The sequence below is a fragment of the Xiphophorus hellerii genome, chromosome 23, assembly GCF_003331165.1.
Source record: "Xiphophorus hellerii strain 12219 chromosome 23, Xiphophorus_hellerii-4.1, whole genome shotgun sequence".
In the NCBI taxonomy this organism is placed as follows: domain Eukaryota; kingdom Metazoa; phylum Chordata; class Actinopteri; order Cyprinodontiformes; family Poeciliidae; genus Xiphophorus; species Xiphophorus hellerii.
Window position 1 is genome coordinate 2,360,682 of NC_045694.1, and position 16,666 is coordinate 2,377,347.

The following is a 16,666-nucleotide window of genomic DNA, read 5'->3' on the forward strand; positions in this document are numbered from 1 at the left end:
ATGGTTTTCTTTACTCAGAGCAATAAAGAAAGTAAACACAGTATCTCAACGTGAGTACACCCTCACATTTCTGTAAATATTTTATTATTTATTTTGGAAAGAAAATAAATGTTTCAACACAGCAAATGTCTGACACTTTGGTGGAAAGTTGTGCAGCTTGAAAAACTCCATAATAATGGCTCTTAAAACTGTTTGCTTAAATTAATTAACAGCCATCTAAATACAGATGTTAACAAATGTAAACTTTAGCAGTTAACACAAATTGAATTTTCATAACAGAATTACAGTATCTTAAAATGATTATTTTTAGATAAATGTTTCTTATGTTGGAAACTATTGCTTTTGTTATGTTTTCTATAAAAACATAACAAAATACATTTAAAGAAATGTAGTTTTATGTTTGTCCTTATTTTGAAAAGGAAATAAACTTGTTAACTTCCAATACTATATATCTTTTTTCCAAAGGTCATGAAACATGTGTGCCTCTAAATGAGCCTTTCTACTGAGTTGAGGGTGAAAATGACTCTGTGAACTGTCGAGGTTGCAGACCCCAGCCCAGTTAGTGAGCAAATTTCGCTCCAAAGAATCAATGAATTTAGTTTAGGTATGTAAGAAATTCATCAAAGGTAGAAATTTGAATTTTTCATGGAAAAACGCAAGTTAAACTGACTGATAATAAGACAGCACTGATCCTTTTTTTTTTTGCACAAATTTTGAATTTCCCTTTTTTTGAATTGACTTTATTCTGGAGCTGCAGAGTTTTATGCAGCAAGAAGGTCCTGGGTTCGAATCCCAGCCTGGGGTCTTTCTGAATGTCTTTCTCCCCATACAGGTTCAGATTCTCTCTGGTTACTTCAGCTTCCTCTCACAGTCTAAGAACACAACTGTTGGGTTTACTGATGTCTTTAAAACTGACTTTAGGTGTTCCTTCCTTTGAGTCTCTGTCGTCCTGTGATGGACTGGATACCCGTCCAAGTTGGACCTTAGTTACTGAAGACTTTTGTAGCCAAGTATTTGTAAAATTATATACATTATTGTAATATAGACCTATGTTATTCAGTTCAAGCCCCTGCAGAGTGTGCCATAGAAACAAACTGGGTCTGTGTGTCCTGGCTCCAGATCAGAGTCATATTCAGATTCTCTGGTACTGAGTAATAACCTCTAATACATGTAACTTTCATGCATTTATAAGAGATCTGCAGTCAGAGTGACAACAACAACTTGGAGCTCAACAGCTCTGGATTATGGAGCTAAATATTATTTCTACTAGAAGCTAGCTGCTACAAATGCCTTCAGGGGATTCTTAGAAACAAGCAGAGCAGCTCATGGCTGAGAGGCTGCTGCTCTCAGGACAGTTTCTCCATCATTCCCAGTTGGAAAAAAATCCCTTCTACAAACCTAACCAGGGGTTTAATTTTGGATTCTGTGGTAAATGAAGCAAAGATTAGATTCTCTTTGCTTCTGTTCAAGAAGAATTCGAAGCTGTAATGTTTTTATCTCACAGGAGGAGGTTCCTGCACCATCCTGTTTAAGGAAGTTTCATCCATGTAAACACAGCGTTACAAGCCATAACTTCTGTTATATTACTTGAAAATGAGCATCTTTAACATTTGTAAGGCAAAAGATAAGAACTCAAATGAGTGAGGTAGAGGAGGAGGTCATCTTTCTCTTGTTTTCACACAATCTGTCCGCGTTGTTTCTGCACTCAGAGCAGCGGAGCTGAAGTCGGTTCTGATTGGCCCGTCTTTTATCAGAACAATTGTTGAAATTCTTCCAGTTCAGCCAGGTTGCAGTAATGGGAAAAACTCACCTCAGCAGGTTTGCCTCATTTGAATTGCAGGAGCTGTTGCGCTCGATTAGCCAGTCTCCAGATTTTTAATGCAGCTCTTCTTATGAAGATTTTGTTTTTTTTCATAAATAAAAACACAAAGCAAATAAGTTGGTGTGTTGCCATTAACTTCAAACATGGGCCATTTTGGCAAATAACAAATGCAGCTGTGTATTTATTTGTCTTAGAGCTTATCTTTTTAATAATGAGGCTGAGTGAGCCGACGGTGGAGGAGTATTAAAATATGAGTGCACATTGTCACTATTTCAGTCATGGCGCCAGGTGGTGAATGCAAGATATGAGAAGTTGTGCAAACATTCTTAGACACCTTGAGGCAAGAGAAACAAGGGTGAATCTGTTAAAAACACTCAAACATAAACATGAAATTCCCAAAACTAAATGAGCCCAGTTCAGGAACACTTAAGTCCAAAACTGTTTCTAAATTATGGGAGAGAGAAAAGTGAGGTTTTGACTCCATGATTACAACTTAAACCTTCATAAATAAAGTCAAAGTCTATATTCCATGTTAGCTGTATTACACTTTTACAGTAAGATTGTTTAAAAGAATTTAAGGTTTTCAGACATAATAATGATCATATTAACTATACACCAGGTTTCTACCACATTTAATCGAATGGAAAATGAATCTCCCTCTAGAAACACTACAATCAGTAGGAAGATAAATACATTATTGTATTTATTTAGTTTAATATTCACCTTAAGTTCTTAACACATTCTCCAAAATGACTCCAGTGAGTCGGAGAGGTGACCTGCCCAGGATTGCCCTGCTGATATTAGCATCTGATATGTTGCTCCTGATTCTGCAGTAAGTACATTGCACCTTCTAAAATCAGATGCTAAGTGTGCTTTGTTCTGTTTTCAACCTTAAATAGTTGTGAATTCATTTCAAAAATTGCATTTCATGAATAGTTGAATAGTTTTTTCTCAGAAGCAGAACCATAATTTTAGAAATTTGTGAACTCTAGGTATCATAACAACTAAATGGTTACATTGTGTGTAACTTTTAATTCATGTGGGCTTAGTAGTATGATTTTAATTTTTCTGTCAGTTCATACTGTTAGTTTCCTCTGTCTCCACCTTTGATATAAAGTAACTAAGAGATCTGCAACCTAAAATCTTTTCAAAGAAAGAAAATCTTTGATTCAGACACAGTGGATCCACTCAGGCTCAACATTTAGAGTCTTATCTTTTATCTTTATTTAAAAAAAATAATCCACTTATCAAATGGTCATTAGACAAAAATTTGAATGTAATTATTAAAAAAAAAAAAAATTCCATTAGAAATACATTTTTAAGATGTTTCTTGCAGGCTGGTTCAAAATATTTGCAGATGGCAGGTGACTAGAATCACTATGTGAATTATGACCTCTATAGTGATGGGCTAGTTTTGATTCTGTATTCCATATAAAATGCAAATAATCCGACAAGATTGGATCAGAACTGGTTCTTATGGATATTGGCTGAAACTACTGATCTAGATGGAAAGCTTTTGTGTTTTTGGAAATCAGATATTGGTAGCTTTTCACCTGTTGCAGAAGCTGCATGCCACTGATCAGTCTGCTGCTCAGAATCACCTTCTACAGAGATATTTTAGTGTTAAAGAGGAGAAAACACAACATCGGCTGTAATTTCCGTGAATTTACAAACATCTAGAGGGGTGGAAGCTGTCTCAGGTTTTTACTGCAATTAATAATTAAATAACTGAGGAGAAAACTCTGCAGCTCTAAGGAGGAGCATCAGCAGCAACATGAAAGCTAACCTGAATCCAACATGTTGCTTCGTTTTATTTTTGATCTTTTAACCTCAGTATGCCATGGAGCATGAAGAGTTTGGGAATATTGGGATCCATGCCTTTGACGCAAGGCATGAATATCTACATTACAGAAATGCCACCAGTACTAGTAAAATCATCTAAAACAAGATTAAATGTATTTTATTTACTTAATTAATGACTGTAAAAGAAGAGCTCATTAAGGAAGGGTTTTGTCACAGAATCCAGAAACTTTTCAAACCATTTTAGAAAAATTTACAGAAGAATAAATCTAAAGAGTTGAAGTGTTTTTAAAACAACAGTTAACGTTAATGCTCTGAGGATAATTATGCTACTATAAAACTTGTTAATAATAATAAAAATGAATGGATGGGTAGTAATATTACTGAGTGTCTGTGTTGATTTTTCATATGAAACATTATTAAATGTTTACAGTTATTTAAATCATATATGTGAACTTAATTCCAGCATCTTTATTGTAAGACTTGACATTAATGAAATACATTTATTGCTCTGATCTCACAATATGAAGAAAAAGATTCAGGTATCTAAATTAATAAGTATAATTAACACCCTGCAAACAAAACCCAATAGCTCTGCAAAGATTTATGAGATTGTTAAGAATAAAAATGTTGTGAATGAATAAATATAGCAGAGTAGTTTGAAACAATAGCTGAAGAAGTTAGACTTTCCCTCAGTAAGCTGAGCACATTAGCCATTGCATCACAGTGTGAACCACACAAAGTAACAAACCAGTTAAGTCAATGAAGGGATTATGAATATCGATACTGATGTAGCACATTTATGACCTCTCCTCCAAGGGAGCACTTCCCCTCTCTGTTCAGCAATAAAACACTGGTTATATAGGATCTCTCCAACATCGCTATATTTCTCTTTATACAACGGTGTCACATTTCCTCTGCCTCCAAGCTGGGTGAATACTTATATATCCGCTCAGGCAGAAAGCCACAGTGGAAGGATTAAGGGCTTGGATGACAAGGGAGGGCATGAGGGAAGATGAATCTGTAACAGGTTTATTGCTGTGGTCAAGATTCCAAAGGTTACCAAGGAGTCAGCTTTGACATATGCTATAAAAACAGCAAAAAAAGAAAAACGCTTTCTTGTAAGAAATAATGCCCCAAGGAGGGAGAGTGGAGGGAGAGTATCTTATCCTCCTGACCGAGATAAAAGCGTTTCCTGTTTCACCACATAGGACAGTTTTAGTTCTCGTAGAACAAAGGCTTTGTGGACCAGTCTCTTCTTTACATTCCATGTTCTGAAAACTGGTTCTCTTTTTGTACAAATTTGGTTCAAAAACTTCACTAAAACAATCCTGTTTGAACTTCAGAGATGGTGTTTTAATGTAAACTCAGGTGGACATAAACAGGGCATTGTTCTGCGAAGCGTTTGATCACAAACACTGGGATGATGCACAGCGTCCTGTCAAATAGAAAAGCAACAACAATTTTTTTTTTTATTATTGGAGGATGTACTGATGCATTGTCTGCATATCTGACTGAAGGCTTGGTCAGATAAACTCCTCTGAATCCTATCTCGACATCTGCAATTGCTGCAGAACAGCAAGGAGGAGGAATGCCATCTCCATTCACTCCCAGCGGCATGTCAATCATTTGTTCCATTTGACCGGAAGACAATTGTTCAATGCCAGAGCAGATAATATTCCCCCACCTAAATCTGAAATTCAGTGCCTCTGGCACAAAAAGATATACTGGTTGCATAAACTCATGTGACAGGTAGAACTGCATCTCGTCACCAGGTCCTCAAAAACACTCAGCTGCAGCTGAATGTGTGTGGCTTTTTGTTGATTCTTCCAAATAAACTGATTTGAAACAGTCGACTGGGTTCTGATGGTGAAAGATTGCAGTTAGTAGGAGTCTGTTTATGAATTGATACGGAAACTGTACCAACAATGCCCTGCAAGGCAATTTATACCTGGTTTTGTTATGTTGCAACCACAAACTTCAATCCATCATCTGTAAATAGAATCAGCTCAACGGCGAACTAAAGAGGGGCGTTACAACAGAGTACCAGGGCCATTGTAGATCATTTCTGCCAAAAAGCTCAGAAATTGTAAGCCTGATATTCTCAAAGTCATAAATTTTCTAAAAAACATATGTTATACTATAATAGTAGGCACAAATGTGCTATATCTAAACTAGTATATTTTCAGACATCGGAAATCAGATTTTAAGAAACACCATTTGAAAATGATCCAGCTGTGCATCTCAATAAATTTAAACATTTTTGAGGATTTCTGTCTGTTTTTACTTGCAAATGTCTGATTTTATTATTCTTATACATCTGACTATTTAATGTCAGGAAATGTCTTATTTTTGTCTTTATTTTTTATAATGAAAATGTATTTATTTATTTGTTTCCCCAACACATTTATCTCTGCATTCAAAACCCTGAAAACACAAAAGCTGCTCTAAATTAAATCTTACTCATAGTCGAATAGGATACTTCAGCACACCAGTTACATTAAGTGGCTGCAATCATTCTGCTTAAAGGACACAGTGATTATATTCAGTCATATTTTCTAATATTTTGATATCAATCAATGCTCTCCTTGAGCCAACAGTGGAAAAAAACATTCAATTTGTAAATATAACAATCCCAACCAGTGACTGTCACAGCTCTCATTAAATATTTTTTTCCGACTATAATTATGAAAAAATACAATGACTACTGATTCTTACTGCTAACCCACCATGACACTGTTATAATTAATCACAGAAGATCATGGTAACTGTGGAGGAGATGCAGAACTTCACAGCTCAGGTGGAATAGTCTCTCCACAGGATAACTATTAGCCGTTCTTTCTACAAATTTGGCCTTAATGGAAGACTGGGAAGGAGAAAATATCCCTGAAAGAAAGCCAAAGGAAGTCCCATTTGTAAGCTGTATCAGGGAGACATACCATGAGGAAAAAGTTGGGTAGAGGTGTGAAGGGGTGAATGCCATGTATTCCGCACTTTTCAGAAATTACAAGTGTGAAGAATGTTTAAGGGGTGTATATATTTTTGTATAAAGTGCTAAATCTGATGGAAGGGCTCTTCGGATGTGCGTCCATAACTGAGACTAAAGCAAAACTCTGCTTCACACTCATTTAAAGTTTTGGGAGGAAGCAGGTCAACCTTCGGATTTTTTTCCTTTTAAAGCTATTTTAATAGCTGTCAGATTCTTGGAAGCAAATACATTTCCTGAAACTTTCCCATGCGTGCAGTGCAACCAAATGTAAACTTTTGCCAAACGTTACAGCTGCTGCAATCTCCTCTGAGCCTTACCTATGCAGTAGCAGAGAATGATGGAGAGAACTACAGCCACGGCCACAGCGATCAGGGCAGTGCATTTCCAGGAACAATGTTTAGGTGACTTCTTGAACTTGAAAGCCCCCCTGGACAGAGTGTTTCTGGGCAAAGGGCGTGCAGGCGTGGAGTAAACGGTTCCTGTTGCCATGGTGTAACCGGGAGCTGTGGCGCCAAAGAACGGTGTGGTTCCCGTCCCCGTTTTAAATAGAAAGTGCCTGAAACAAAAATGAAAATGAAGATTATAATCTTATGAATTTAAAAGCTGGTTGCTCTCTAGCATTAACTCAAATCCTAATAGCTTAAATGAGTTACGAATCAGTTTAAGCTGCTAAAATCTTAATAAAAGTGATTAACTCGAACATATTTAACACCACTCAAAGACTCCAACATGAGCAGCTCTGCAGGAGGATCTCAGCTTTAATCTAATATCCAATCTTATCCTGACACTGAGAAAGGTGGACCAAAAGTACCTCATAAAAACAATAATCTCACTTTTGCCCTTTTACAACCAGGCCTTTGCTAATAGCCCATTATACCTGGGGTAATTAACAGGGTTTAATCAAATACACCACAGAGTGATCGTCTTATTAACTTTTAAACCCCACGTGAAAAGCTCTTAAGTAAATGAATTAAGTCTTGTTGCCACACTTGCCACTACTTAGAGATTAATACCCAAATGCCTTCCGGCTTATGGGGACAGCCAGGGAAATTGAACAAATTGACCACGGTTTGCAGACATTATACCAGTCTGCAGCTGTATTATTATACTACTTTTTCCTTTTTATTTAACCAAATTTTAAACAAATGTTTGATTTCACACTTGTTTTTTTGTATTGTTTTTATATCTGAAATAATTAGAAGCTCCAAACAAAAGGTTTAAATGAACACCACACTGTTCTTTTGCAGGTAATCAAATTGATTATGTGAGTTTAAAAGAGAGGAACATTGAAACAGAATTTATCATTAGTGAAAAATGCAACACTTTAAAAGTAAAAGCTAGCAAACAAAAGAACTGGCATTCCTTTTTTAGTATAAAAACCCCTAAAACATAATCATGAATGGATTGTTTAAGGTTATTTTATTATTCAGGAGAGGCCGCTCTGCATGAACACTTCACATGCTCTCTTGCACACATTCCACCTAAGGCTGCCTCTCTGGCTCCATCACGGTTCTGCCTGTTCAACTGGAACACTTTGGGCTGGAGCTCAACATTGTCCTTCAAAATGTAGAGAGGTCACAAGTTTCAGAATCTATTTAAATAATCATATATAGTTCATACATGGTATTTACATTTTCACAGCATAAAAATACATTTAACTTTTTTTTCTTTCTCTGCCATTAAACAGAATATACCTGATGTTTTATGTTAGTTAGTGTGATCCAAATAATTAAACTTTTAAAAAAAAATGTATTTACACTGCTTGTTATCCAGCATCACAAGTTCACATAAAGTTTCTTAGCCTTTGGTTGGAATCTGTTTTTTAAAGTTGGGTCAAACATTTTGTTTGCAGTAACTTTAACCCATTCTTCCAATGACACTGACCAGCTTCAACCAGCACCTTAATGCAGTATTTTGCTTTTGTTCTTGTTCATTTTGTACCAAAACAAAGCATGTCTATTTTCTGAAATCTGTGACTGCTGGACATCCACGTTTCGTTTATACTTGTGGAGTGAGCAGAGTGTTTGGGGTGAAATTTTACAAAACATAAACAGATGTGCCTCCATTTAAATCCAGTGTTTTACAATGGTGGTGTTATGTATTTCCCAGGAAGATGGCACAATCAATTAACTGTTACCTTGAGTTTTTATAAAAATACTGTATATATCAAACATGAATCAACAGAAAGTTGACTTCGCAATTTGATGCCTTGAAATTGGTGTCTGTCTCTTTAAGAAGCTCCTACTCTTTCCAACCCTCCGCCTTCAGCATGTCACAACAATGCTTCTCATTTTACCATTTACAACCGGAGCGTTGGACTGAGAAATAGCCTGTATGTTCAGTTCAGCGGATGCACAGTTCCACCAGGTGTTTGCTAATTGCTGCTGCAGGCACCTGAATGGCCGCCAGGGGAGATTCAAGGATTCCTCACACATGCAAGAAAAAACCAAAGCAACTCTCAAGGTATATTTTTGATGAGTTAACAACATAAAACATATATAAAGAACAAAGTATAAGATTTTGTTCTTTATATCCCCCTTTAAATGATCCAAGCAGAAGCTTACACGGTCATGACAAAATATCTGGGTTTTTCTTAATTAGTCAAAGGCACAGAAAATGCAGTACAGTTGGTTTTAAAGTGTCAAAAGCTATTTTTTTTTTTTTTTTACTTTAATTTTTTTTACTTTTCTGTGATCAATCAAGCGTATTTAACACTGATTGGCTCAAACTATAAGTTGAGTCAAATTAAATGTTGGTGGCAAAACAAAAGTTTTTTTAAAGAGTTTAATGAGAAAACACAGATCTTTTTTGAAGAAAAAGCAGGAACAAAGAATGAAACTATATTCATATAAAAATCTATTTAAACCAATGAACATGATGTTCTGAAACTTGCTTTGCTCCACTAACATCTTAATTATTCTGTACTTCTAAAATTCTTACATAACACTTCTCCTCACTTTGGTGGGTAAAGGGTTTTAATGTCTGTACAGATCCCGAGAGAAGAGGTTGCCAGGGTAACTGCAAATTCAAACTTACCAATATACTGATAAAGCCTGTTTGTTCATCAATTATTTGTGCAGCACCTGTGAAGTATCTATGTAATCTTTGTAAAGGCTGTGATTCTTTACTAAAGAGCTTGAAATCTGGCAAACTGAGCAGAAAATCTGAAGCAGAAAGCTGAAATTTTGTGTAGTTCCACTTAATAATTAGAAGTACTCTGAATGTTCCTAAAGTGCTCTGTTTCTGTCATCAAAACACTTCAGTGCAAAAGGATTTTCTTCATAAAGTTTCCCACGTCGAGTGGAGTGTGTTGTTTTTACGTGCTCACCATGAGACGATGTTCACATTTCGGTGCTGCAGCTGATATTTCAGCCGCTGTTTGTCTCCTGTGAGGTTCCCTCTGAGGAAAATCTGTTCTGATCAATTCTTGACTAAAAGAACAAATGTCAGATGAGCTCTTCGACGCCCCTGAATGACACGTGCCGTTATGATCAGACAGGGATTCCATTTAAAGGTTACAATGCCACATAGATGGAATGACAATGCAGCCGCCATCTGCAGGAAAAGTTCTGATTACCCATTCTAGAACAATCCGCACTGTAGCTGTAGCGCCAGACTCCGTAATATGAAGTTAGGTATGAATTGAGGTCAAAACTTGCACAACGTTGGCGGCGGCAGACGTGCAGTCAGACACACAGGCAAATAGACCCTGCTGTCTGGGGAGTTAAGTGTAAGTAGATGCAATCTGATGAGCTAGACAGACTCGTGGATTCGTGCACACGTGTGCAAGAAGAAACTGTACTCTATCTAAGGAAGGTGAATACCTAATGCATTCTGGGTAGATAGTGTGGAAACAGTGTTGCCTGCAAACAGATGCAGTGAAATCTGTGCACAATCTTATTTAAGCAATGCTATGAATATATTATTCTCTTATGGCCTTCAATTCTAAAGCAGCAGAACTTGAGAAAGAGAAAAAAAACAACATAATACCATAAAAAAATATTACACATAGGGTGCCTTCAAATATTCATACCAGCCAAAAATTTTCACGTTTTTCTATGTTGCTGCCACAAACTTCATTGTATTTTATTGGAATTTCAGATAATAGACCAACAAATAGTTAGGTTTTGAAGCTGAAAATCCCACGTTTGTGGTTTAAATATGATAAAGTAAGCAACAGTTCAGAAGGTAGGGATATTTTTGCAACGCACTACAAGATACTACAGATGCACCAGACATGTAAAAAGTTGCATTCAGAAAATATACACTGTTGAAAACGACTACTGGGTGTTCATACCAGAACACCAGTGGATGAGAGAAAAACTTTATGCTCCAGCATCTGAGACAAATTCCTTTTATGGACATTTATTACACTTGACATTTAAAGTAATTCCCATGTTGATGGCTTTCATGTTACCCCTCTGTCTTTTCTTTCTAAAATGCAGACTGAAGGGGTCTAAAGATAAACTCCTGTTGGACATGATTAACAAACAGCAGACTAGTGTAAATGTCTTCTGCTATAGACACTGGATGACCGGCTGTAATTGATTCCAGTCAGTGTGATGCAACATGGCACATTACTATGCTAATCCTGCCAGTGGTGTGTTGTGAGCGCAAGAGAGAGAGAAGGAAGAGAGACAATGAGGAAAGTGTGAGGCTGAGAATGAATGCCTGAGTGTCGGTGAGATGGCGGCGTGTTGGTGTGCACGCCTGTCTGTCCCATTGAGGAGCCTGAAACACAAAGGCGGCAGCCGGCCTGCTCTCCACTGCACTCACAACATTGCTTGTCATCATGATGACATTTAAAAACATGCTCAAAGAGGACAAAAGACTAAACACGGAGTGGGTGGATGTGTCCATGGCTAAGCTCCAGCTGTAGGGACGAGAGAGCACATAAGAAACAATGAGGATGGAGCGCTTCAGAATGTGTAATCTGTATGTTCACCAGCGCTCTGAGTTAGTCCTAGAAATCCAAGGTGAGAGCTGGAATAATCAGGTTGCTTTAAATATGGCCTTAAAAAATGACCACAGATGTAATTTGACATTGCAGTGACTTGTTTTCACACTCGCTGTCGCAGTGGTCTCCTCATCAAAGCACCACCTGCCCTGTTGACAGGGGGTCTGCTAGCAGGTGCTATGATGCTGCTGCTAGCTCTGCACCATGAGATTGTTCTTCAGTGTCATCCTGCCCAAGGAAAGCAGCGGGGGACAACCCTGGATTGCTGCAACAGGGGGCTCGGATTATTTGCAGGTGGGGTTTTATCATTTTTAATAACTCTGATTGTGTTTGACAGAACAACAGTTTAGCTGTTGTGCAGATACAGTACTGTAATTGGGCATATCATTATGACCACCTCCCTAAACTACCCTAATCCACTGAGCCATGCAAGAGTGCTTGATTATGTTATAAAATGGAGCAATCTCAACCCCATCAAAACCTGAACAAACAGATTGATTTATTGCATGTGAGGCACCTAACAGTCTTGGTTTTTACATCTATTCCTTTTTTTCACATGCTCATATAAAAGTGCTTATATAAAAGTTTACAGGTTTAACTGGAAAACAGCTTCTGGGATCCTGGTTCTACAAATGCTGAGAAGCTTTATTGCAGCAGACCCAGAATGCATGACATTTGAGTGGGTTCTCATCTTCCTGCTGCAGACCAGTTGGTCTGTGCAGCTTGCAGTCTATCTGAATACTGCAATGCAACATTGCAACATTTTCCACTGCTTTTGCAATTTCTCTCCATTGCTATAAAATGTCTGACTGAAGAGATCACGTTGAAAGTAAGCAACCTTTGTCACCTGAGAGGTGATAAAATGGAGGAAAAAATTTATAATTACTTCAAATATTTGTCATTGTTATTAGGCTCTCCTTATAAATGCCTAATAAATAGATTTTAGATATACTATTAATTAAGCTGCAAGCACTTTAATAAATCATTAATGGGAATGTATAATACATTGACTAAAGGCAATAAAGAGTCAAAACTGATCAATTTCTTGCCAAATAGAGAGCCAAATCTGTTTACCTATATTTCATTTCATATCAGTTTAACAGTGGAATTGTTAAACTAAACATTTCAGACTGCATTGTTACCCTGACATAGGTAGCTTTGCAATTTTACAATTTTGATAATTGTAATTTTTTATAATGCAGTTATAAAGTACAATAGTAAAGACTAAAGAATAATACTTATTAATGCTAAACATGCATACAATGTAGGAATGTATTCTGAAATTATTAATTGAGAAACTCCTAAATGAACAGATTAGGTCACCATTTGGAAAGAAACGAGTCAGTTTTGTCTCGTTCTCATCCTCAATTAATGTATTATAAAAACTGATTCATAAAGTGATTTTGAAATCATTAAAAATATAAATATCAACTATTTATTAGCCATGGACAAGGGGAACCTTATTGTACAGTGATGAATTTTATTTATTAAAAACGGACATACTTTATGGCTGCAGCAAATGATCAGATTTTGGGGGTCCAAACTTGAAGGAATAAAAAAGTTTACAAAATGTTGTAAAAAATTAGTTGCTCTATTTGCTCCATACATATGAATGCATGGACTCCACTAAACCCCTGAAAGTGTCCTGGGGAATCTGATGCCAAGATGCCACAGATCCTCTAAATCTTGTGAGCTGGGGGTTTGAGCCTCCATGGGTTGGACTTGTTTGTCCAGCACGTCCCATAGATGCTCCGCTGGATCGATAAAGGCCAACTTCGTCCACTGCTCTGTGGTTCAGTCCTGGTGCTCACTTCCCTTTGGTTGGTGCTCTTGACTGCATACAATGGCGAGCATGTATTTGACAACAAGCTACAAAGTACGATGTATTTCAACGTGTACACTGTTCATTCTTCGTACTTCTTGTGCTAGTCTGACCTCTGCAGACTGAGTACGTTCCACAACAACCACAGTTGTGGAGATGCCTCGATCCTCTTCCCATCAGAATCTGGCTCCTTATCATTCTCGCTCAAATCTTTACAGTTGCCTGTTTTTCCTGCTTCTCAAACAAGAACTTTTTCTACAACATTCTCACTTGCTGCCTAATGGAATCTACCCACTAACATTTGCCAGCATGTATCTATCAGTGTTCATGATGTTATGCATCATGAATATTTCTAGTCAAACTTGGGAGTCTAATTCTAGCACAATTATGCCTTGGAGTAATTTTTAGACACAGCTGTGGTGGGGACTATTCCACTATAACGTGTAATAACTGTTTATATGAATAATTATTTATATTACCCCACACTGAGTTTTAAAAATCTTTATACCGTTTCAAATTGTAGCTAAATAATTTATATCTGTAGACGATATGCAGCGTCTACAGCAGCAGTAACAGTTTCTAAAGCTGACTACAATAAATAGAAAATGTCGCAGAACTCTGAAAGTGGCAGAGACGTGTTTGCTTGGCACTAAAGATGTTGGCAAAAATAAATAAGAAGGCAAACACATACAAAAAAACTACATCTTGAGGATTACTACTTTGTCTACTCTACCATCCACATTGGCCGTTAACCAGCAAACACTTTGAGCTCCTCTCAGCTCCAGAGGGCCAGTTGGCTGGTATCTCACACATGACTAATCAGTCCTGGTGCAATCATGACACAGTGAGTGGACATACACTGCAGAAAAAAAAGTTCAATTTCCCCCCTCTTATGTCGAGCGTGACTGAGTCATGATTTACATGTGCGTACCACACACTTATGTCCACCCCTACGCACAGACACAGAGCAAATCCCACGTACTTGAATTACCACTCCCAGTTTTTCTCACCCTCGAGAACAATCCCAGCACATTCTCCATCAGGAAAATGAACTGTCTGTGGGACACTGTGGAGTGCGATGATTTTAGAGCTGAGACATAATTTCATTTCACCGCAGGACTCCTTTGACACGTGAATCCAATGAGGATTGACAGTACATTTATAACAGCAGCGTGCGGCTCACAAGGCCTTCAAGAACTGATTCTGAAATATCATAACGACGGCCATATTTGAATCTCATTGAATTTAGGAGCAGAAAATGTTGAAGTGGGCTCCAAAGGACATTCAAATGTAGCAGCAGATGCACACCTTAATTTATTCAGTGCAGCACATAGACTCTGGAGCTTCTCTCTTACAAGATAATGGCATTAAAAATACGAATTTCACTCCCACTCGTATAAACTATTTAAAAACAAAGGATTAAGTATTGCTGGAGAGTAATTGCCCCGTATGTGCATTGGTCTCTAGGGAGACAGACAAAGGCATGGCACTTCATTATACAAAGAAATTCAATGGAATATCTAATTGAAAACATCACAAAAAACTATTTCGGTGAAGCTGAGTGGTGAGTAAGAGAAACCTGCAGGGTGAATTAAATGTGCTCCTTCCTTTTTTACATCTGAATGTCTCCTCAGTGGTTGGCAATATCAAGCAGAATCGCTGCTCAGCCTAATGTTACTTCTCAGACTCACTGGTTTCAAAATAAAAAGAATAAAACTTAATTTAGATTCATTTCATGGAATTATATCAAGTTCATATCAGAAAGTAGGACTGTAGATTGCCATATGTAGACACAATCATATTTCTCATTAAAGTAACGCTATTAAGTTGCTCTCAGAATATGATTCAGATCATGCTTTTTGACCCATCTTGATCCTTTTTTTTAAGCCTCTGATATGAAAATAAGTGCTTTATTTTCTTCCCGACGGTTTCACGTTTCAGACTTTTACAAAAGAAGTAATTCTTCAGTTCATTGTTTGGTTGACCTAACACCTTTTTTATTTGTATACCATCTTGAGAAATCTGCAAAAGAATCTGTAAGTAAATGAATAAAAAAGATGACAAGTGATTTATCAGCTGTGTGGCCTCAGCTGGCTGTTAGCTGCTAGCTGCTAACTCTTAGCTTATCTGTGTTGAATTTAAGCACCATTTCAAACTTTTAAGGAATCTAGATTTCAACTTCTCAAGTGTAAAATTCAAAATACTTTGTCTTGAGCTGAACATTATATTGAACACATGTGTATTATGTACAATATTGCCTTCACAATTGACTGCTTGGATACAACTTGAGTTAGGCAGTTTTAGCTGTATTCATAAATTAATCTTGCGCATGCAAATTATTTATTTCACCAGATGTGCCATGATGATGTAGTTCTAGACGCAGCAAACCTGAATTAGATAAAACTACAAAGAGATTTGAGATGAAACTATGACCTGTTTAATGATTTTTATGATAACATTTCTGCTGGTTAGTGTTACTGTATTAATATACTAAAAACACAAGATCCATATATGTTGTAATCTGTCTGTGATGTCATTTTTTAAAATGTAGTTCATAAGTTTGCTGATTTTGTAAGACATAGCAAGAAAATCACCAGAAACAACCACAATGCACAACAGCTGATTACTATCATAACAGATTTACATTCAACTGTTGAAATCCTTCTTATTATTTCCAACAATTAAATCTCTATTGTATTACAATCACCAGTTTAAAGAATTTAGATTATAATTTTGCACATATAGAAGAGATTAAATTGTTTTTATTGTTGATATTTTTTTCTCAGACATGAAAATTTAAATATTAGCACTTTTATCATGATAACTTCATTGTCTAATAATCATTTTAGCATATTTAAACCCATTTTAACAAAACTGTGTGAATATTAATCGTGATGAGTCTGCACACAATAATCATCATAATAAAAATTTCCACTGTGACATTCCTAATAGATTAAAACGCAGCTTGAGATTCATTAAAGCTTTATTTGAGAAAAAATAAAAAGAAGCTTTTTATGTACAGATGAGTACACTTATTACAGATTCTTTAAAATATGGCTGGAGATTGATGAAAAGAACAAGATGTTTTGCTAAACAGCTGCATTCTCACTCTTATGAACCTGATATTGTCTCTAGTAGTAACCTGCATGGATCACTAAATCCCTGTTAGATGCACGTGTGGAAGTTGATGTTTGTTTTGTTCAACTTTTCCTGAACTACTGGGTGTACCTCTAGAGAGAAAATAAGCCAAATTTATGTTAGAAGCTGCCAGGCAGC

The 16,666-nt window shown here is 36.8% G+C and overlaps 1 protein-coding gene across 6 annotated transcripts in view; it reads right to left on the reverse strand.

The window, feature by feature from the left end:
* The window catches only part of LOC116714382 (teneurin-3), a 193,402-nt gene that overhangs the window by 94,802 nt on the left and 81,934 nt on the right, over positions 1-16,666 (reverse strand). For all 6 annotated transcript variants that reach the window (XM_032554922.1, XM_032554920.1, XM_032554919.1 and 3 more), the window contains exon 5: positions 6,929-7,167. In XM_032554922.1, coding sequence (XP_032410813.1) covers positions 6,929-7,167 — 239 coding nt within the window. The remainder of the gene's footprint in view (positions 1-6,928; positions 7,168-16,666) is intronic.